This window comes from Ctenocephalides felis, unplaced genomic scaffold (genome assembly GCF_003426905.1).
Source record: "Ctenocephalides felis isolate EL2017-DRISC unplaced genomic scaffold, ASM342690v1 CF-g0.4_SCAFFOLD_01456, whole genome shotgun sequence".
In the NCBI taxonomy this organism is placed as follows: Eukaryota; Metazoa; Arthropoda; class Insecta; order Siphonaptera; family Pulicidae; genus Ctenocephalides; species Ctenocephalides felis.
In genome coordinates this window covers 1-22,500 of record NW_020537610.1, presented here as the reverse complement: position 1 = coordinate 22,500, position 22,500 = coordinate 1, and the positions used below count along the sequence as shown (strand labels likewise).

The 22,500-nt window shown below is 32.5% G+C and overlaps 1 protein-coding gene across 1 annotated transcript; it reads left to right on the top strand.

The window, feature by feature from the left end:
• Positions 1 to 4,650: 4,650 nt before the first annotated feature.
• LOC113369720 lies at positions 4,651 to 9,216 on the top strand. The gene has a single exon (XM_026610289.1). The coding sequence runs from the start codon at positions 4,651 to 4,653 to the stop codon at positions 9,214 to 9,216; it is 4,566 nt and encodes a 1,521-aa protein (XP_026466074.1).
• Positions 9,217 to 22,500: the final 13,284 nt, after the last annotated feature.

Below are 22,500 nucleotides of genomic sequence, written 5' to 3'. Positions count from 1 at the left end.
TCTTTGTTTTTGTTTCACGTATTGAATTAACAATTCATCAAAATACTAACCAAAAATCTGCAAACAATTTTATCGCCAATTTATGCTATTTGATTATTTGTCTACCAAAGCACTGAATTTAAATAAAATAAAAATAAACACCAAAACTCAAACACGCCAAAACACAAACACGTTGAAACTAATGCGCAGCACGAAGCAACATAATGGATTACTGAACACACAGAACACGTGACTTGAACATGACCACAGATTAATAGATGCACTCACTCGACTAGACGCAGGTCTGCCAACGCAGGCAAAATGTCAATGGCGCCAGATTCAAGTTCATCTTTTGCGGAGTGAAATGCTAGTACAGAAATCTCTCCTTGCATTATATTGAGCTTGGCTAATATAATATGTCGACAATTGTAAATCTGTAAATAGTGTTTATATTAAAATAAATTTTATTTTTTTACTTCCCGTAGAGTAAGTTATTGTAATCGTCGTTTTGAAAGTTTCTGAACATTTTGGCATACCTCAGAAAAAATAGATGTGTGTGTGTATGTATGGATACAATTTTTCGCCCACGTTTTCGAGCTCACAGATCAACCGATTTGAATGGTTCAAACACATTCGATTCCTATTGTTAGAGAGATGTGCTGATCAGTTTTTGGCAAAGGCAGGTCCAGCCGTTTCTGAGATACCAAGATCAATGTTCGAAAAATGTCAGTTTTTGAGTGAAATAAGCAGAGTGAAACGATTGCTTTGGAAAAAAACGTCGATTTTCGGCAAAAAATCTGGTCATACATACACACATTCGATACAGAATGGCTAGAAACGTCGAGAAATCATAAAATCGGAACATAAGATCGGTCGAGAATCGGATTTTTTGATGAAAACAAACTTCTCCTTCGGGAAGTTAATAACTGGGTAATGTCTAGATAGAACATAGATAACTAAACATAATAATAAAATATAAATATAATAATAAAAAAATAGTGTAGAATGAATTTAGAACAGTATCATTTCATTTGATGTTGATTATTGAACACCCAGTCACAAGGTATGTAAAAAATAGTTGCTAAGGTGTAATTTAAGAATAAAATTTTAATTTTGAACATACTATATTATGGGACTGATTCTGCCGCATAACAGACAAATGTTATGACAAGGCTATGTTATGAAGAACGTTCCATACAAATTCGTTCTAACTATTTACAAAGTCATGGGTTGCTGAGCAGTCAGGCATATTTCTCAGGTTGTCAATAGAAAACCTTACGTAGAAATCACATAAATATCAAAAAACGATGTTAGATAACAGGGTGTTTCTGACCCACCTTCATAACATACGAGTGACGTTGCTGTTTATGTGTAAAACAGCCTGAATGCATGGCAAATACATGACATTTTGACAGTATTCAGTATGATTCAGTAGCATAATGTATGGAACTTGGACCGTAATAAGGCCTTGCCATAACATTTTCCTGTTATGCGGTAGAATCGGTCCCGACCTTGAAGACTCTTTTTGTAAGTATTTAATAGATGTAATTGTTAATTTCAGAACAACCAACCAGGAGTCGTTGATTGTCACATTTGATAAGGAAACTTTATATTGGTATTACAAAAAAACAAAAATTATTAACACTTCTAGTTACCTTTTTCTTTTTTTTATTTCAAAGGATTCTTAAAAATCTGAAAATTATTATCATTACTATACGTTATAATAACTTACTTAGATACTAATATAATTTGTACTTATTATTAAAATATCTGATAATTTGTGGAGCAATTCTGCCGGAACAGAGCTCATAAAATAGCGTTGTCATGACAACGCTCTCTTATGCTTATTTTTGGTAGTGAAAGTTATGAAAATGTCTATCTATTTATTTTGTAGGGAAAAAGATCCAAGTAGAGGCGACAGCCTGAAGACCATTATAATTGAACACCCAGTCACAAGTAATTACAGGTGTGCATGTGGAGTTATCTCCGAATAAATGTATATTACCCTGTTTTGCAGGGTTAGCATTTGCCACATACGTATCGTACAAAACACATAATTTAGGGTATTGTACGATTGAACATACGACCCTCACGATAACTCGTCATTCCACGATAATTCAGTAAAATGAAGATAATAATTCATCAGCACAACTCATTATTGATTTCACACAAATAAATAATGATAAAGTCTTGCTCCTGATAATAATACTAATGTAGCAAATTCATCAATGATAAGCATAATTGCTCCAGGTCAGAGCAAATACCCGTCGCTTGGCACAAAATGGAAGATTTGGATGAGTGGCCATTCATTTTCTTCATCTGAAAGTATATCATATAAAGATCGCGCCCGTTCAGAAGTTATGCGCTTTGATCGGCGATCATGTATTCCGACTCGTATCTTATTTATGGCAAAAAAAAGTCTCGAGGTTGCCTGCATGTCAAATATAAATATATGTTTAAGGCGATCAAAAAAAAAATACGGCGTATACAATAAAAATAAATCTCTACGTGAAGCGTATGCATTGAATTATAATACGAAAACTCATTGATTAGGAACGATCCAGTTACTTGCGCCAGATATTTTGACCACAAAGTTAACAATTTTATGTGGTTGCTGCGACAAACAAACAGTATTTTCGGCGAGTACGAGGTGGTATACAGCTACGAACGAGTCGATTTCCAACAGCGCGGCAACCCCCATGAGCACATATTATTATGTCTAAATAATGCACCAAAATATAAGACAAATTGTGATGAAAGCAATAATAATAATTTTATTGATTCATTACGTCTCAATATAATCTTGATAATTCATATTTCAAACTGCAAATACATAAACATGGAAGGACATGTTACAAAGGACAGCGAAACAAGAAATACCATTTCCATATTCCATATCCAGTTATGAAAAGGACAATGATATTAGAGCCGCTAAGTAAAGATGAAAAATCAACTAAACAATATAAAACAATACGCGATCTAATGAAAAAATTGTACAGAGATAATAAATATATGAGTTACGAGGATATTTTGAAAGAATTGGGAATGAACGAAACTGAATATATATTGTCTATCCGTAGTTCATTGAAATAAAGACGAGTATTTTTAAAAAGATCTAGTCTGGAAGTAGCTGTCAACGCTTACAATTCCAATATACTAAAATTATTTGAGTCCAATATGGATCTTCAGATTATATTAGACGAATATGCACTAATAAGCTATGATACTAATTATATTAGGAAGATAGAGAGAGGACTATCCAAGCTTTTGAGAGAAGCAGCTGCGGATTGCGACAACAACAATAAAAGTATTAAAGAAAAATTGTGTATTTTTAAATAGTAATTTAATGTCTGCTCAAGAAGCCGTATATAATGTGCTTTCGTTGTCTTTGTCGAAACAGAGTAAAAAGACAATCTTTATAAATACTCGGCCAACGACTGAGCGAGTGTTAATGTTAAAGTCGATCGGCAGTATAAAACAATTAAACAAGGTGTTAAATATTCATATTAACAGTAGCGCCATCTAGTTCTTTACTATGTACTAAGTGAATATTTTTTAGGTTTTATATATTGGTACCATTGTAAAATTATCCTAGATTCCTTTTATATCCGTTTTTAGGATTCATTCTGATTTGAGCCTTGTGAGAATAAAGTAGTAAGTTTGATAGTAAATATGTGTTTCCTTTTTTAAGTGTTTGATATTTCCTAAACCTTTTACATTGGTCCTTACCGACGGTGTTAAAATAAAAATAATCAGTGCAAAACTACAGTCCACATACCAGAAGAGAAAGGAGCTTTTCGCTATCATAAACAAAAACACACAGGCCGATTGCAGCAACTACCACGAGGACGACGCAGAGATTGGATAGCAAAACCACGAGGTATTTTTAAACCATCTTGAGCATTTTTAAAACTTATGTATGTTTAATAATAGCGTAGGGGATAGGTAAAATAATACTCGGGTTATATAGCATTCATAACACGTGGTCATAATTCGGGTATATAGCACAGAATCAATTAATAGAGTACATTCAAGGTGATATTTATTTGGTTAGTTTTAATAGCAACCAATTGAAAATATTGGACGAAATCTCTTACATTTATATTTAACATAAAAAGTGATATTTTGGGTCAGTTTATTGGCGGCCAGCAAAAATAGCACGAAGAAGCTAATTTAACAAAATGGAGGTCGAAGCTTTGATGATTCAAAGGGCGGAATGCAAATCCTTAATGCTTATGATCGAGAAATATGTAATGAATTTCAAAACCGGTGATAATGTTATAGGGCTAGTACATCGTAAAGAAAAACTAATAGATAATTTTAAACATCTTGAGAAAAACAACAAGAAACTAAATACGTTACAGCCAGGGCAACATGCCGAGGAATATGAAATTTTATTCAATTTACACTTTGACATTTTGGCGAGCATAGAAGAGCACTTAGGGACCACAGCAATTAAAGAAAAAAAGAGTACAAAAATGATGAATAATATTAAGTTACCTGACGTCGTACTACCGAAGTTCAACGGAGACTACATCATGTGGAATGAAATTTAAGGATATCTATGAATCCTTGATTCATAATAACGACAGCCTTTCAAATGTACAGAAATTGCATTACTTAAAAGGGACTCTTGTACCACCAGCATCCAACCTAATCAGCAATCTATCAATGACTAATAATAACTACTCCATAGCGTATGATATATTGCTTCAAAGATACAACAATAAATTTGTTATAATAAATTCGCATCTACAAGCATTGCAAGATATACCTCAATGCACCAAAGGTTCGTACGAGAATTTGAGGACATTTTTAAACCAGGCACGACAGCAAACACAGGCATTAGCTACAATCCATGAAGACACTAAGCACTGGGATTTGTTAATCATATTCAATTTATGCAGCAAATTGGATCACGGAACGAGATTAGCTTGGGGTTTGGCTCGAGAAATGGGTGAACTGCCATCACTATTCCAATTCTACACTTTTTTAGAGAACCGGGCAAGTGCTTTGGAAACTGCAGCTAAATCAAGTAACACTGAAAGTACTGGAAGCAAGAACAAAATCATTAATGTTGTCACTCAAAAACCGAACAAATCAAAAATATGTGTCTTTTGTCATCAAAATCATCTTTTATATTCATGTTTTAAGTTTAAAAGGAACAGCCTAGCAAAGAAAAAAGACTTCCTGAAGAGCTCAAATTATTGTGAACGATGCCTGGAACCAGCACATCCATTGAAGCCATGTAAATACAAATTACCGTGCAAAATTTGTGACAGGGATCACCATACATCGTTACACGTGGAACAAACAGCTGAGACTCCGGAGAAGGAAAGCACTGCAAGTGTTATGTTTTCGCAGCAAGACAACACAACTAGTGTACTGCTAGCTACAATTGCAATTTCGGTTATGGATGCACAAAATAGACCACACATTGTACGGGCTCTGCTAGACAGCGGATCACAAGTAAATTTAATAACGAGGGATCTAGCGGACAAATTAGCTCTACCTTTGAAAGGTAATCTAAATACATTAAAGGTACTACAAGGAGGATCATTAACTAGTTATAACACTATGGCAGTAGAAATTAAATCCAATATATCTGCATTTTCAAGAAGGATCAACTGCATAGTAATGGAAAACATAACAAGTGATCTACCGACATCGAAAATAAATATTGAAAATTGGAAAATTCCCAAAGGAGTGCTTTTAGCTGATCCAATGTTTGCAAGTCCTGGTCCAATTCAAATGTTAATTGGAGCCGAACTATTCTTTGAAATTTTGCAGAAAGATGTAATTAGATTAGGACACAACTTACCAATTTTAAGAAACAGCTTGTTTGGATGGGTACTATCGGGTGCATACAAGGAACAAACAAATTCAAATTATGTTGGATTTGTATCAAATGTACAACTGCATGAAGCCATCACCAAGTTCTGGAATTTGGAAGAAGTGTTAGAACCAACAATCCATGGGTCAGAGAAGGTATGTGAAGAATACTTCTCAAAGACTGTCAATCGTACAAAAAGTGGGAGATACATAGTGTCATTGCCATTTAAACAGGACAAAAAAAATGAATTAGGAGATTCTTTACAGATCGCAACATCTCGCCTTCTAAATCTAGAAAAACGGTTTAAAAGAAATGAAGACTTAAAAATAGCCTATTCAGAATTTATGAACGAATATTTAAAATTAGGACATGCAGTACCGGTACCAATAGCAGAACTTAATAATCCACATTATTATTTGCCACACCACCCAGTTATTAAGCAATGGGGCTCAACAAAGTTACGAGTTGTTTTTGATGCTGCTGCAAAAAGTTCAACGGGGGTTTCACTGAATGATACACTGCATACTGGACCAAAACTGCAGCAAGAACTATTATCTATTTTAATCAGATTTCGCTGTTGGAAGCACGTTTTCATAAGCGATATTGTAAAGATGTACAGACAAATAAAAATGGAAAAGAGCGATCAAGATTTTCAAAGAATTGTATGGAGGAAGTCACCACAGGAGGATATACAACATTACAAACTCACTACGGTCACGTATGGTACTTCATCAGCTCCATACCTAGCAATTCGCTGTTTAAACCAACTAGCAGAAGATGAAAATCTACCAATAGCAGCCGAAACTGTGAAGAAAGATTGTTATGTTGACGATGTCATAAGTGGGGCCAACACAAAACTAGAGGTACTCGATAAGGCAAAGCAACTTACAGAACTACTAAGCAGAGGCGGTTTCACTCTCCACAAATGGGCCAGCAACTGCAAAGAATTACTTGAAATGCTCTCACAACAAAAAGGAGAATGCAATGAGACATTCTTTTCAGACGGTTTAGGGGTTGTTAAAGCTCTTGGCTTAATATGGAAGCCAGATGAAGATGTATTTAAAATAACAACACCAGAACAATTGTCATCAGTTTATACTAAAAGAAATATTTTATCATCCATTGCACAAATATTCGATCCATTGGGATTAATTGCACCCATTGTGGTGAGAGCTAAAATGATAATGCAAAATATTTGGAAAGAAAAGACAGAATGGGACGATAAGGTCTCTACAGAAGTCGTTGAACAATGGAAATCATTTCATCAAGAATTACCTATATTAAATGAACTATATATTCCAAGATATATTTTGAATATAAAAGGAGAGTTAAAAGATTTACAGTGCCATGGGTTTGCGGATGCTTCGATGGCAGCATATGGGGCATGTATATATGTGAGAAGTACGTACCCTGATAAGACTCTTGTGAATTTACTATGTGCTAAATCTAAGGTAGCACCAATCAAAAACAGCACTTTACCACGACTAGAATTATGCGCAGCAGTGTTATTAGCAAGACTCTATAAACATGTATGTGATGTAATAAACATTAAATTCACTAGCTCGCATCTATGGAGTGACTCTACAATAGTGCTGGCATGGTTAAACACCGACAGCAGCAGCTTGAAAATGTTCGTAGGAAACAGGGTGGCTGAAATCCAAGAGATCACATCAGGAGCAAAGTGGAATCATGTGGCATCTCCAGATAATCCGGCAGATTTAGTATCTAGAGGAATGACGGTTCAGGAGATCACACAATCCAAATTATGGTGGAATGGGCCCTCATGGCTCTCACTACAAGATAGTAATTGGCCAGTAACGGAAGTAGTAAAAACATCTCCAATTCCAGAGCAAAAGGCAGTACTTCACATTAATACATGCACAACTAACCCAGAATTTGCAACAATATACACAAAATTTTCTAAATTTCATAAACTAATGCGTGTTGTAGCTTATTGCCTCAGAATAAGAAAGAAATATAAAAGACTGCGTTCCCTGGATAATATTACAGCACTAACTGTTGCAGAGTTAGAAAACGCTCAGCAGATAATAATTAGAGAAATGCAACAGGAAGTTTACAGGAGCGTCATTGAAGAACTAAGGAGCAAGGGTAGCTCGGAGTTTAAGACAGCTCAAGAGCTAAAACCATTAAATCCATTTGTCGATGCGGAAGGACTTCTGCGAGTAGGTGGTAGATTGGAGAACTCACAGTTACCATACTCGCAAAAACATCCAATAATTCTTCCAAGGAGACATTACATAACACGACTGCTGTTGCGACAGGAGCATGTAAGATTATTACATGCTGGTACTCAAGCCATCTTGATTAACATACGGCAAAAATACTGGCCTATAAATGGAAGAAACATCATCAAAGGAATAATCAAAGAGTGCACAATATGTAGGCGCTTTCAAGCAGCACAAAGTCAACAGCTAATGGGATCGTTACCTGCTGATCGAGTGACAAGTAAAAGACCGTTTCTTGCTGTAGGTGTGGATTATGCTGGTCCCATTGAGTTGAGAGCAAGCCGACTGCGCAAAGCACCAAGAATAAAAGCATACATAGTGGTATACATTTGCATGTCCACTAAAGCAGTACACTTAGACTTAGTCACGGAATTATCAACTGCAGCCTTTTTGGATTCATTGAAACGCTTCGTTTCACGAAGAGGTGTGTGCCAAACCATATACAGTGATAATGGAACCAACTTCGTAGGCGCCAGTAATGAATTAGATAGACTCTATAAGTATTTTAAAAATAATATTAATAAGAAAGAACTCATTGAGAGTGTGTCAACCATTGGAATAACATGGAAATTTATACCGTCACATACACCCCATTTTGGAGGACTATGGGAACGGAACATTAGAACAATGAAGCATTATTTAAATAGGGTTATTGGTTCAACCTGTTTAACTTATGAAGACTATTTAACTTTCTTGAATCAAGTAGAAGCCATAATGAATTCAAGACCCATTATCCCATTAAATGATGATAGCACCGATTCTGTGTTTTTAACCCCTAGTCACTTTCTTATAGGTGATATTATGACTGCTATTCCTGAACCCGTAGTAGATAGTACTGCCCTAAAAAATAAATTAAACATACATAGACAGCTAAATGCGATGAGAGATAGGTTTTGGACCTTGTGGTCCACGGCATATTTAGCAGAGCTACAGAAGCGGGCAAAATGGACAGCATCCTTGGACAACCTAGCAGTTGATATGGTAGTCCTAATAAAAGAGGACCATGTCGCACCATTACACTGGCCAGCAGGTCGGATAGTCAGCGTCACGAAGGGCAAAGATGGCAAGGTTCGGGTGGCCACTGTCAAAACCACTCAAGGATTATATGTGCGACCTATTGTGAAATTGATACCTCTAATTGATATAGACAATAGTTAAGTGTGTGAATTTAGCTTAGAAATAAAATGAGATATTTAAGACTAATTTTTTAAAAACCAATAAATAAATTTAATATTAGAATTAGGTTAAGTTGACACAGTATTGAGGTTTAGTAAATTATGTCAATATGATAAAATATAAAATTCATATTAAACTTAACTGTCAAATGAAGTACCTAGCACTAAGTTTGTATATATATCTTAGTCTAAATGAATGTAACTAAAAATGTCTTATTATAGTTATTTGCTTGTGACATTGTATAACTTGACATGTAACATGTAACATAATGTCATTCTTTGCGCCAGCAGGATGTTAAATATTCATATTAACAGTAGCGCCATCTAGTTCTTTACTATGTACTAAGTGAATATTTTTTAGGTTTTATATATTGGTACCATTGTAAAATTATCCTAGATTCTTTTATATCCGTTTTTAGGATTCATTCTGATTTGAGCCTTGTGAGAATAAAGTAGTAAGTTTGATAGTAAATATGTGTTTCCTTTTTTAAGTGTTTGATATTTCCTAAACCTTTTACACAAGGATTCAACAGAAATATATGTGGCCGATTTATTTGCTAAATATAGCAAACGGGATGAAAGTTTAGAGTATGTTTGTATGGCTGAATTCTCAGCTAATTATGAAAGTAAAAACAAAAGATCATTCAATGTTGATGACGATGTTGACATCAGTGAAAAAGAAGTGGAAATAATAAACCGCCAAAAGCCTGCTATAATAAGATATACAAGATATAAATTATGTCAAGACCCGGCCAATTATTATAGAGAAAATATATTGTTATTCATGCCTTGGCGAAATGAGTTGCAAGAGGTGGAAAATTTCATAAAAGAATAATTGAAGATAACCACTTTAAATTTTCTATTATAAGTGACGAAGTTTTAGAAGATGCACCAAAATTAATTGAACTGGAACAACTTCAAGATGATGATGAACATATCGATCAAAATTCACTCGAAAGCAATATTGATATATTACAACAAGAGGGTAATAAAACGACAAATAATAAAACAAAAATGACCTCAACAAACAGTTGATATGCGTGCCCCAATAGCGTTTTCCAAAATCAATTGTTTGAAATGATGCTACATTTAAATATTAAGCAGCGGGAGTTTACTATGCATATATTGAAGTTGTTCAAAACAGGAAAAATACCGTTTAAAATATTCTTAAACGGTTCTGCCGGTGTGGATAAAAGTATAGTAATAAATACATTATACCAACTGATAACAAGTTATTTCGACAGTCTTCCCGGTGGAGATTTAGATAAAATAGTAGTACTGCTGTGTGCCCCGTCAGGAAAAGCTTTCCTCATTAATAGTGTCACGTAGCATTCCGCGTTTGCTTTGCCTTGCAGACTATTTGGCGTAAACTTAGCAGAACTATCTAGCGATGTTGCCAATACAATTCGCGAGCAATTGGCAAAAATTCAACTATTAATTATTGACGAAATATCCATGGTAAGTTGCACGATACTAAGTCGTGTTTATACACGATTAAGGCAAATAAAAGGTATCAATGATCTGTGTTAGCTGTTGGCGATCTTAATCAATTACCTCCGGTAAGGGATAAGCCTGTTTATCAAGTGTCGCGCCACAATGAAGTGGCATCATTCTTTGATGTTAATCCTCTGTGGAATACGTTTGATTTTTTTGAATTAACAGAGATAATGAGGCAAAAAGAGAATTTAGTATTAATCAATGCACTAATCAATTTATCGAAAAATAAAATGACAGAAGATAATTTAAAATTAATACGGTCCAGAGAAGTTAAACGAGAGGAGGTTCCAGAACTGCAATATGGTTGTACGGGACTAATGAGAACGTTGCAGCATATAATAAAATAAAGATTGAACAAAATGCAAACCCGTTAATAGTCTCGACAGCCGATCATGTTTTTTCTAAAACTTTTATCAATAAACAAAGTAGAAAACTAATTTTAAATTCTTTAAAAAAAGACAATAAAAACGACGGAAGATTGAATTGGATTGGAAAAGACTATTGATTTCAAAATTGACATTAAGTATATGCTTACGAGCAACATCGATGTAGTTGACGGCCTCGTTAATGGCGCTTGCGGTATTTTGAAATATATCACTTTCGATAAGACGAAAAATACGCCAGAAATTTTATGGCTAGATTTTCAGCTTTCTAGAGTTGGGAGAAAGGCCAGAAGTATTCACAGGGAATATATGTTGAATGGCGAAATTGAAAATAATTTGACGCCTATAAATAAATTGGCTCTGCGGATAAATTCCACAGATGAAGAAAAGTACATTTTATTAGAGAGCAATTTCCGATCGTAGTTGCTGAGGCCATAACAATCCATAAAAGTCAAAGCCAAACTTACGAAAAGATTTGACTTGATAACACCAAAATAGAAATACTTATTGTACAGATGCAATGTGTTGCGCTTAGCCGCGTAGCGAATTTAAAAAGACTATATATCTTGGGAAAGTTTTATATCAGAAATAATTCATGTAAGAGGTTGGAAAACATTGATGCAAATCCTGCTTTGAACGAATTAAATCGTCTAAGAGAAACGAAGCAATTAAAATTATCCTATAATGATTTAAAGGCTAAAGCGGTATTAAAAATCATTTACCACAATGTCGGAACATTGAACAATAAACTGGCTCATAATATTCATGATAAGTGGTTTCATCGCGGTAATACTATATGTTTAAGTGAAACACAATTATAAATTTATATTTGGGTCAGACATGAGTGAAAAAAGTCGAGGATTAATAGTTTATTAAAAAAATAATCATTTTGTAAAATCTATAACTGCAGAATATAGGTTCAATGATAAAGCATCGGTCGAATTAATTCTTATCAATTTTAATAAATCTGGATACAAATCGCCAAAAGTTAAAAAAGCGATGTTCGAAGCCGCTTTTATGAAAATTATAGAAAAACTTCGAGATGAGAGTAAACTTGTACTAATTGGCGATCTAAATTTAATATCATTAATTCCGTATGCGATCAAAATAATTACTTAATTATTTTCGAAAATTTAATTTATATACTAAATTACCGACGAATGATATAACGACAAATTTAAATACACAAATAGACGTCGTTTTTGGAAATAATAACAATATAGAAGCCGGGGTATACGAAAGTTATTTTATTTATAATAAGCCAGTCAGTGGCGTAACTATAGGGTGGCGTGGGTGGCAAAATGCCACGGGCCCCCGACTTAAGGGGCCCCGGCCCATGAAACCGCAGACTCAGAAATACATTTTTACATTGTACATAAATTTTATTTCACTTGAAACTTATATTTTGTATTTTTTAAGTTCAAAATCGGAGTTAATTATTCAACCAAGCTTGCATCGAACTTACATTCGGTCGAATATTTGGTTAGTTAAAACCAAAGGAGTCGCCGCCGCACAGCGAAAGTATTGTGTTTTATCTTTTATGCCATAAAGATGGATCTGCATTGGAAAATCTTTAGTTTATATAATATGATATCAAAAATTAATTAATGAATTTATCATTGTATATATAATAATTCGTACTTTATTGACTTTTAAGATAAAAGACGGATACGTGAAGAACTCTTTTCTCAATATTAGGGGCGTAGCGTGCCTTCGCGGGGCCTCGTATCAAAATTTGTTTTGGAGCCCCCTTAAGAAGAAATTTTTTATCACCAAATATAAAAATACATAAAATTAGAAGAATAGTTATTTATCATTCTAATTATTTTTCTATCAAATTTTCTATTATTTTCTGATTTTTTAATAAATGATTTCAGATTAAAATATTCCTTTTTCAAAAAACTGAATTATAAAGCGATCTTTAGATTTTCTAAAGTTTCTGTCTCTAGGAACAATAGTGACAGGTCTGGTAGACATTTCTGTCCAAAATTTTTACGTATTTTTTTTTTAGTTTCAATTTTGAATATCATCATATTCGTGAAGAACATACAAAAATTTAAAATCTTTTTCAAATATTTTGCTGCAGAAATAAACTCTCATAAAAGCATTAGCTTACAAATTGAAGTTCAATACCTCTCAATAACAAAAGAAAATGCTAACTACGTCCAAGTTATTTAAATTTTTATAAATAATTGTTTTGCTTTAGAGTTTTCATCAATTTCTGCTTGCGCTCGTTGGGCTCCCCTGACCCGGGGACCCGGTATTTTTGATACGGCTGATAAGGCGGCAGCTACACCCCTGCTCAATATTCAAAGAATACTTGTTATAGTTAAATGTCATTTAATATTAATCATTTAACGGCTACGTGCATGAGTTGTATGTACATATATACAATAAAGTCATTCATTATATTCAATCTAAGCCTTTACTAAAAAAGAGCTATTTTAGGTTTTTTATCGCAGAAAATGCAAACATTATTTTTGGTTTTGAAAATTAAAAGTTTAGTTTCAGAAGCAGATTATACTTCTGACATGTGGACTCCGACAAGTCTCTTTCTTAATTTTATTTATTATAATCCATTGTTGCAAGCCTAATTTCAACACATTCTAAACAAAAGGATTTTAATTCGTTTTAGAACACATCTACTGGTTTCTTAATATTTTTCCGCGTTTTCTTTATATAAACAGTTTATGAATTTTTAATTACTTTGGACATGATATATATATATATATATATATATATATATATATAATGATAGAATATTTTATCAAGATTTGAATCTAATAACAAAATAACATTAAAAATGTTTAAGCTTACCAGATGTGCACGACATTCTAATGCCATTCTTGCTTTAAAACTCCGTTTTGTTGAAATCCAATATTAAACTATTTCACATAAAAAGAAGTTTGCAAACTACAAATATTTAATTATTGGTTTTTGATTATAATATTCTACTACTATCGACGCAGCGTTACACAATTTTATCGAGTATTGGACATTATTATTAAACAAATTAAATCTTGTTTCTTCCGATGAATTAATATGCTCCAAATATCAGTATTTTGCTACAATAGAAGTTTTCAATTATACTGATCTAATAATTAAAAACTCTATTTCAAAACTCTAGACTTATCAGAAATTCAGAATAAACAAATTTTAAAATCATTATTTAATAGATCAGTACCATAAAAAACTTTTGTTCAGATTCTGAACTATTTGCTATGGAAATTTAGTTTTCGATCAACTTTTACGCAACTGAAAGCAGTAAGAAAAGATATTATTTACTAAATAGCTTATTGAACATTTTATTTTCATTTCATTTTGAATATGTGCAGGGTTAACTATTGTTTTTTCAAGAAGAAACTAGATGACAAATGTCTTCATCTTCGTTAAAAAAATTGTACAAAAGGTATTGAAATGGATTGGATTGCCGAGAAAATGAATACTTTTCAACACCGTTTTCAATCAGGGGTATTGTTTAAATCATAAATTTTCATAAAGATCGAACGTCACTACTTAATCAATAAAATTAATTACAGTAAAAAAAGAAATTGTTAATGGAAGATTAGGTAATAATTAAATTTAAGAAAGTTTTTTAAAAATACGTTTTATTTTAATTTCCATTTATTCTAACGTTGAAAATATTCACCAAAATTTCATGATTGATTTTCAAGAAAAATAAAGCTGTATGTATTTTTTGTTATTTTTATATAATTGCAACTAAATTATAATTATAACTCTAAATCAATACTTTACTTTTCTACCTTTTGTATAATTTCATAATTTAAAGCCATAAAATATAAATTAGTCGAAGTTGGTTTGCTAATTGTGATATATTCATTAAAATTGTTTTATCCAGTAGAATTAACATTTATTATACAAAATTACATAAATTTAAAATTGAGTACCAAGATAGGGCCCCATCGGAAGACTTTGCCACGGGCCCCGGAGGGTCTAGTTACGCCACTGAAGCCAGTATATGCAATTTTACATGAAAATTGTTTTGAGAAAAAAGTGTTAAAAAAGTGAAGAATCTCGAGAACGCTGATCTCGAGATTGCTGACGATATCACTAATGCTACTATTACTATACTGATACTACCACTACTACCACTACTGCTTCTACTGCCGCTACTGTTGCTAATGCTCTGTCTTCAATTAGTACCACTAATACTGCTTTTACAGCTATTCCTTCCGCTACTAATATTAGAACAATTTTGAAACGCACAGAAATGATTTTACAAAATGTTATAGAACTAACTTACTCTAACTTGAATGATGAGCATCTCATAACTCAGCAAAAGCTAATATTATCGAGAAATAACAAACTTGTGATTCAATTTAGAAATTTATTTTCTCACAATCCTGTAACAAACTATAATAGTATAACAAACTATAATAGTATAAAATCTTGTGCTATAGAACATAAAAATGTGTACAAGGATTTTCACGAAGATTTCAAAAATTATTTTAGAATTATAAGAACCACCGCAATCGGAAATTGTTTTTATGACGGCAGTTTCTCGTAATATATGCGGCAATGAACAGTTGTCGTTTTCGACGACGAAATGCGTTTACCTTTCATGAAATTCTGTCAAAAGTTGGATTGTGCTAACAGAAAATCAGATTGTAGATGTGATCCATTAACAACAGATTGTTTTCGGTTTTTGGATTTGAAAAGACAAATTAGATTGCATGCAACAGATCAACTATTGGCTAATACCCACATGCATTACTACTTAGCAAGAGCTCTTAATCGCGATGTAGATGTTTTTTTTTCAGAAGTTCAACTAACAATAAGAGTAACGTCGTCCAATATATTTACACTGTTTATCGGCATCCAAGTGAAGATTACTATAATATGCACCACAACAAGAGCCCATACTTTTATTTAATTCAAGTTATCAGCATTATTAAGCTATATTACCAACAACCAATATTCAATTCAGCAACATTATTCAAAAACCACCAATTTCACAAAAAATACTTAATTATAACAAATTTTACACGGACTATATAATCCAAAATAACAAATAGAACCAACAGAAAATAATGTATAACCTTAATATACCTACAAGATGAGCAAAATCGTCAAAATGAGTATAGGTTACGTAATGAAGTATAACGGTAGGAAACAATCAAGAATTAGAAAACGCCGATGACATCAAATATTTGGGAAACATTCGGACCAGAGACGAATACTGCAGGATTGAGATCAGGGCAAGGTTCACGATCATTATTATTGGAACATAGCCTGGATCTATATTGTAAAAAATAGTGCATGGTGCACAAAATCGTCGAAGCGAATTGAGAACAGAAAAAAAAGTTTACAATGAGAAAACGATATTAGTAGCAATACAGGTATTGATTTTTACAATGTGAAAGCACCACCAGCAAAAGTAATAAATGAAGTTTAATATAAGTATAAGAAAAGGAAAATATGATTCTAACGGAAGAAACATTGTAAGTGTGTAAATAAATGGAATACAGAACCATTCGAAATTTGGATCAATATAACATCAGTGAATGGAAATGAAACTCTAAGATTGGGTTTGAAAATAATAAATAATTTACCCTCCGAACCTAACCAAACGTCCGCGTCGTAGAGCTAAATCATGTTCGTTATGGTTCCAAATCAAGTATTCTAAGCTTCGTTCTGCTTGTTGGGCAAGCATGCAGCCTAGATCTACGATATATTAATTGTGTAAATGTATAGCACAACATAAATTACTAATGTATTATTTGTTTGTTTATATATATATATATATATATATATATATATATATATATAGTGTGCGTATGTATATGTCTACCTGTTATAAAAAATGTACATAACAATGTATAAAGAATAAAAAATATTTTATGGTTTGTTTTATTTGTACTTAAAATAAAATGTCGATACTTGAATATTTAACAAATTTCAGATTTTACGATTTTATTTCAATATGGTATATTTTTGCACATAAATGATTTATTATGGTTTACAATTCTATTAAAAGTTCCCAATCATTGATCAACTGTTATTGATTATTGATTATTTTTAATTTGAGATTTTAACTTTATATATTTTCGTGTATCGATCCAATAATGTTGTCTTTTGTAAGATGATGCAATAATGTATTAGTTTTAATAATTTTCATAATGTTTTTCTTTTTTAAATATTTTCTCGCTTTCTTTTTTTACGCGTATTAATGTTGGCCTCAGTTCTGCCGGGTCAGCATTGTCTGGTGCTCAATTCGCGGCTTTATCGATCTTACTAATACATAATATGATTGGGATATGATTTCTTTGCATATCGATCACAACGGCTATCGCGACCAGTTTAGTTATACATTGTATGCGGCACTGTAACTAAAAGACTAGCCAACTTTCGTTAATTAGAGCATATTGCAGGCATAATTTGTATTTTAGAAGTCGTATCTCTGGTCTTGCCAAATACGGACCTGTAACCGAGGGTTGGATTAACGTTCTAGTGGTGTACAGCTAGAACGACCAGTGACACTTTTTCGCTTATCAAATAGTTTTTTCTCTTCTTCATGTTTGTTTAATTTTTACTAATTTTAATGTTTTATTACTTCATAACACTTAGTTTTTCTATCATATGCGTAACTTATTTATTCTTACCTATGTATCCTATCCTTGTTATCATTATTGCACCATCCGTTTTGTTCGCCATTTTAGTATATTCGAATCATGTTTTTTATATATGTATATATCGTTGTGCTGTTTTTTTAGTCGGGCGTCGCAAAAGGTTTGGTTTGTTTTACGGATAGAGTTTATAGCCTCTGTTACAAGGTAATCAGAGTATAGAGGGCAATTTTTTTAGTCGAGAGGATAAAAATGTTATGGTGCCCGATGGCCTATGTATCAATAAATAATAGTTTTATCTCTGTTAAGTATGATAATGATTAAGATTGGATATAAACTATTATTTTCGTCGCTTTTTTATTGATATCGTCACCGTAAAACAAACAAAACGAACATTTGTACAGAGATATCAAAGGAATTTTTGTTATCATTGGTAATATACGTGAAGCATCGTATAATAATTAATTACCACTGAGGGTTTCTTTAGTCTCCAGTAGAGATTTGTGGAACATAAGAAAAAAAATTAAAACCATACCGTACATACAAACACCCAACTGATTATATCAGTGTGAACTTTGGGTAGAAGAGAACAGGGAAAGGAGCAATTTTCGGTATTGTTTCAAAAAAATGTCAACACTGTTGATTATGGACTTACAAAGGTAGATTATATGTTAATAATTATGACTAAGAAGCAGGCGGAAATGTTGAAGGAATTTGGCACAGACATAATTTGCTTTGATGCCACCCATGGAACAAATTGTTACAATTATCAGTTGCATACATTAATGGTGATTGATGAATTTGGAAGCGGAGTTCCAGTTGCATTATTTTGCAAACAGACAAGATGAAGTAACGTGTAAAATATTTTTTGAAGAAATCTCTAAGGCAGTCGGTAAAATCAACCAAAGTCATTCACGACAGATAACTACCCAGCATATTTCAATGCTTAGTCATCTGTCATGGGTGCTCCACAGCATAAACTGTTAAACTCTTGGCACGTGTCCAGGAGTTGGAAGAGGGCAGCAGCTGCCAAGATTGTTTATAGAGAAAAGAGAGACTTAATGTATGAGAAATTGATAACTATGAAAATGATTTTAGATGAAAGGGAATTCAGGACGAGTTTAAATAAATTTTTGGATGAGCTTGAGGGAGATGATGATACAAAATCATTTGTAACATATTTTAGAAAAGTTTACTGCTACCGTGAAACTACATGAGCATATTGCTATATGAAAGGATTAGGGATTAACACTTACATGTTCTTAGAAAGCCATCATGATAAAATGAAGAAACGAGTCATGGGAAGAAAGTAAGTAACAGTAAGAGAATGGAATGGAAGGCCATTGATATGGTGGGAAGGAATGAAGTGGAAGCCTTTTGTTACAGAAATAAAAGAATAAATTGAATTTGTATATCAACAAGACAGAGAGAGACAACAAAAAGGCATAAGAGAAGTGAAAATATAAAACAGATACAATGATTTCCGATAAACAGTGGAATGTATCATCATATGTGGTTACACAGACTAATCAAACATGTAACAGTTTTTGTATGAGATGTAAAAAGTGCAAGATTTGCTTTCATACATATTCTTGCACTTGTGTAGACTATTTAATTAGATCAATCATTTGTCAGCCCATCCAAGCATGTGCAACATTTTTCCCATCTGACACTGGCTTCAATCGTGAATTGTTAGAAAGAGATATGGTGCAGAATATGAACTTTTTAGCAAAATGACGTAAAAAGTTTCTTAGAATGTTAGTTCGTGTACTGAATCAATTAAGTATTGAAATTTTCCGAAAGCATTAGAAATAATGAAAGTGTCGAAAATTATTTGCAATTGGCTAATGAACTTTATGAAGCATTAGAAACAGAGCCAGATTTTCCTGCTGAAATTAGTGTACGTCGCCGACGCCACCGAAAACAAATTAGCATGAAGGAGATGAAAACATTCAATTGACTACAAAGAAAATTTTAAAATTAATTTTTACTACATGATACTTGATACTGCAGCTCCAACATTGACTTTATCAAACTTTTGGATTTCTTTATACATTTATTGATATTATAGGGGGCCAAGAGACTATGCCTTGACCAGTGGCGTACCTAGGGGGGGGCGGTCCGCCCCGGGCGGCACTTATTTTTGGGCGTCATTTTTTAGATTATTTATACATAGTTGTAAAAAGCAACTTATTCATTTCATATTTATTAACTTCCATAGGGTAAGTTATAGTAATGGACCGAAAATCGAAAATGAAATTTTTTACATTTCTTCACGTTTTGAAGGTTTCTGAACATTTTGGCATACCTCAGAATAAATGGAAGTGTGTGTGTTTTGTGTGTCCGCATTTTTTCGTTCACGTTTACGGGCGCCCCGATCAACCGATTTGATGGTACAGAAAATAGAAATCCAGTTTTTGAGAGAATGAAACATCCGATTTGATTGATGCAAAAAACTTCAATTTGTAATGATGAGGAGAAGTGGTGATTAGTTTTTGGCAAAGGCAGATCCAATCGTTTTGGAGATACCAAGCAAAATGTGCAAAAAATATCTGTTTTTGAGAGAACTAAGCATCCGATTTGAATGATTCAAAAAGCTTTCTATGTGGATTTTAATTTGAATTCTATCTAAAGTTCAAATGCTCACTTATATACTTGAAATAAATAATTTTAACTTTGTAATTCAGTTTATATATTTCTCATAAATTTTAGACAATGCCCTTTATTTCAAATTTGATTGATTGAGTTTTGTTTATTTACTTTTCTGTAAACATATATAAGTTACAGTATTTATAATTATATATTTGAAAACATTTAATTTTCCTCGAATATATCATTACAGTACGGGAAGTTCCAGCAATTTGCCTTAACTTACAATGCCATACACCACTAGTTAACTTCCCCAAGGAGAAGTTTATGTTTTCATCAAAAATTAGAATCGCTAATTTTATGTTTTCTCGACGTTTCAAGCCATTCTGAATCGAATGAGCCCAAATTTGGAAAAAGTAAGTGTGGTATATGAACAGATTTTTTGTCGTAAATCGTCGTTTTCTCAAAAATGGCAAAAACGGCTGAAAATTTAAAAGCCACTCGATGTATCTCGATGAGGACTATTATTTGTCAGTTTTGTGCGACGATCGGCAGAAAAGTGAAAAATTTTCGTCTACGTTTTAGCCTGCAATTCTGAATTGATTTTGAAAATTCAAAAACCGTTCGAAAGATATTAGTTGGGACTCGTGCTGATTAGTTTTTGGTAGAGATCGACCAGGCCGTTTTCTTAATAAAGTTTTTGAAAAAAAAATTCTACGATTTTTATGATTAATTTTTTGACGGTAGATACCATAGTCTTCTAGAATCTAGATCATACTAAAATATTACGGTCCTACGACAACTGGTTTAGCTTTAAAAATTCGTCAAAGTTTGCAAAAATTAGTATGGTCTTTTTTATTAGCATTTATCAAATTAGACCTTTGATCAAGGTTTTTTTAAAAACGCTTGAACCGATTTCAGAAATTTAAAAGCCATTTGATATATCTCGATGAGGCATATCGTTTCTCAGTTTTGTGCGACGATCGGCCGAGCCGTTTCTTTGTAATTTGGAAAGAAGTGTTAAACCTTTCGTCCACATTTAAGCTCATACTACCGAACCGATTTTAAAAATCAAAAACTGTTCGAAAGATATTAGTTGGGATTGATACTGATCAATTTTAGGTGAAAATCTACCGAGCCGTTTTCTTGTAATTAATTGTTGAAAAAAAATTAAGCCAATTTTTATGAAACTTTCTTTGGTGATGTATATCATTGCCTTATAGAACTTACTGAATTATTACGGCCTTACGACAAGTAGTTTAATTTTAAAAATTTATCAAGGTTAGAGAAAATGTTTTTTTGACGTTTGTTAAAAATAAAATTAGATGATTTAGTTGGTATAACGAAAGTGTACTTGGTCTTGAACATAGTAAACCATTAAAGTCCTGCGGAAACTGGTTCAATTATAATTATTGATTAATTAAAATTATTGATTTTTGAAAATTTGCTTTTAGAAAATACTCCGAATTAACGTGTTTCGTTCGTTCGTTTGCAATGATGTGTAATAAATCCACTCGGAATACTTTTAATCACTCATAAATTAATTTTTTTTTATTGATTAAGTCGATTATTTACCCATTTCGGGAAGTCCATGTAACTTGCCTCAAGGCAAAATAACAGTACCAACTAGTTTTCTTTCTTGAATTATAAATGATCATTATGATTGTTATTATTGACAATATTTGATTTTATATAAATTATGAATTAACCATATGATTTAGAATTTATTCCTCGGTGTTTAAAAATGTATATTAGTGTAAATTTTGAATTCTAATTTAAGAACAGGTTAATAATTTTATTTTATTGTATTCATTAAAATTCGTTGAATTCGTATAAGCATCTTCACGATTTTGTTAGCGATTTCTTCTATATTTTTATATCAGCTTATAAATGTCATTTCTTTTAAAAAGTTTATATGATTACTTTGAAGTGATTTATCAATATTTTTTTAAATCATCAATTTTTCTTTTAAAAATCAGGTCTGGTGGAAGGCGGGGTCTGCTAGGTCTGCAAAACCTTAGGGCATTATATAAATATGTTGACGAGTGCATATAAATATGTCTGAAAAAAATTACTCTGTGTATTAATTAATATTGATTAAATAACTTAATAATTTTTTAACTTCCGTAGGTAAGTTATATATAGTAATCGCAAAAATGTCAAAAGTGAAAATTTTTATATATCTTTACATTTCGAGATTTCTGAATTTTG

Bases quoted from the DNA above. Each gene is read 5' to 3' on its own strand.
- LOC113369720 (XM_026610289.1), top strand. From the start codon at position 4,651: ATGACTAATAATAACTACTCCATAGCGTATGATATATTGCTTCAAAGA.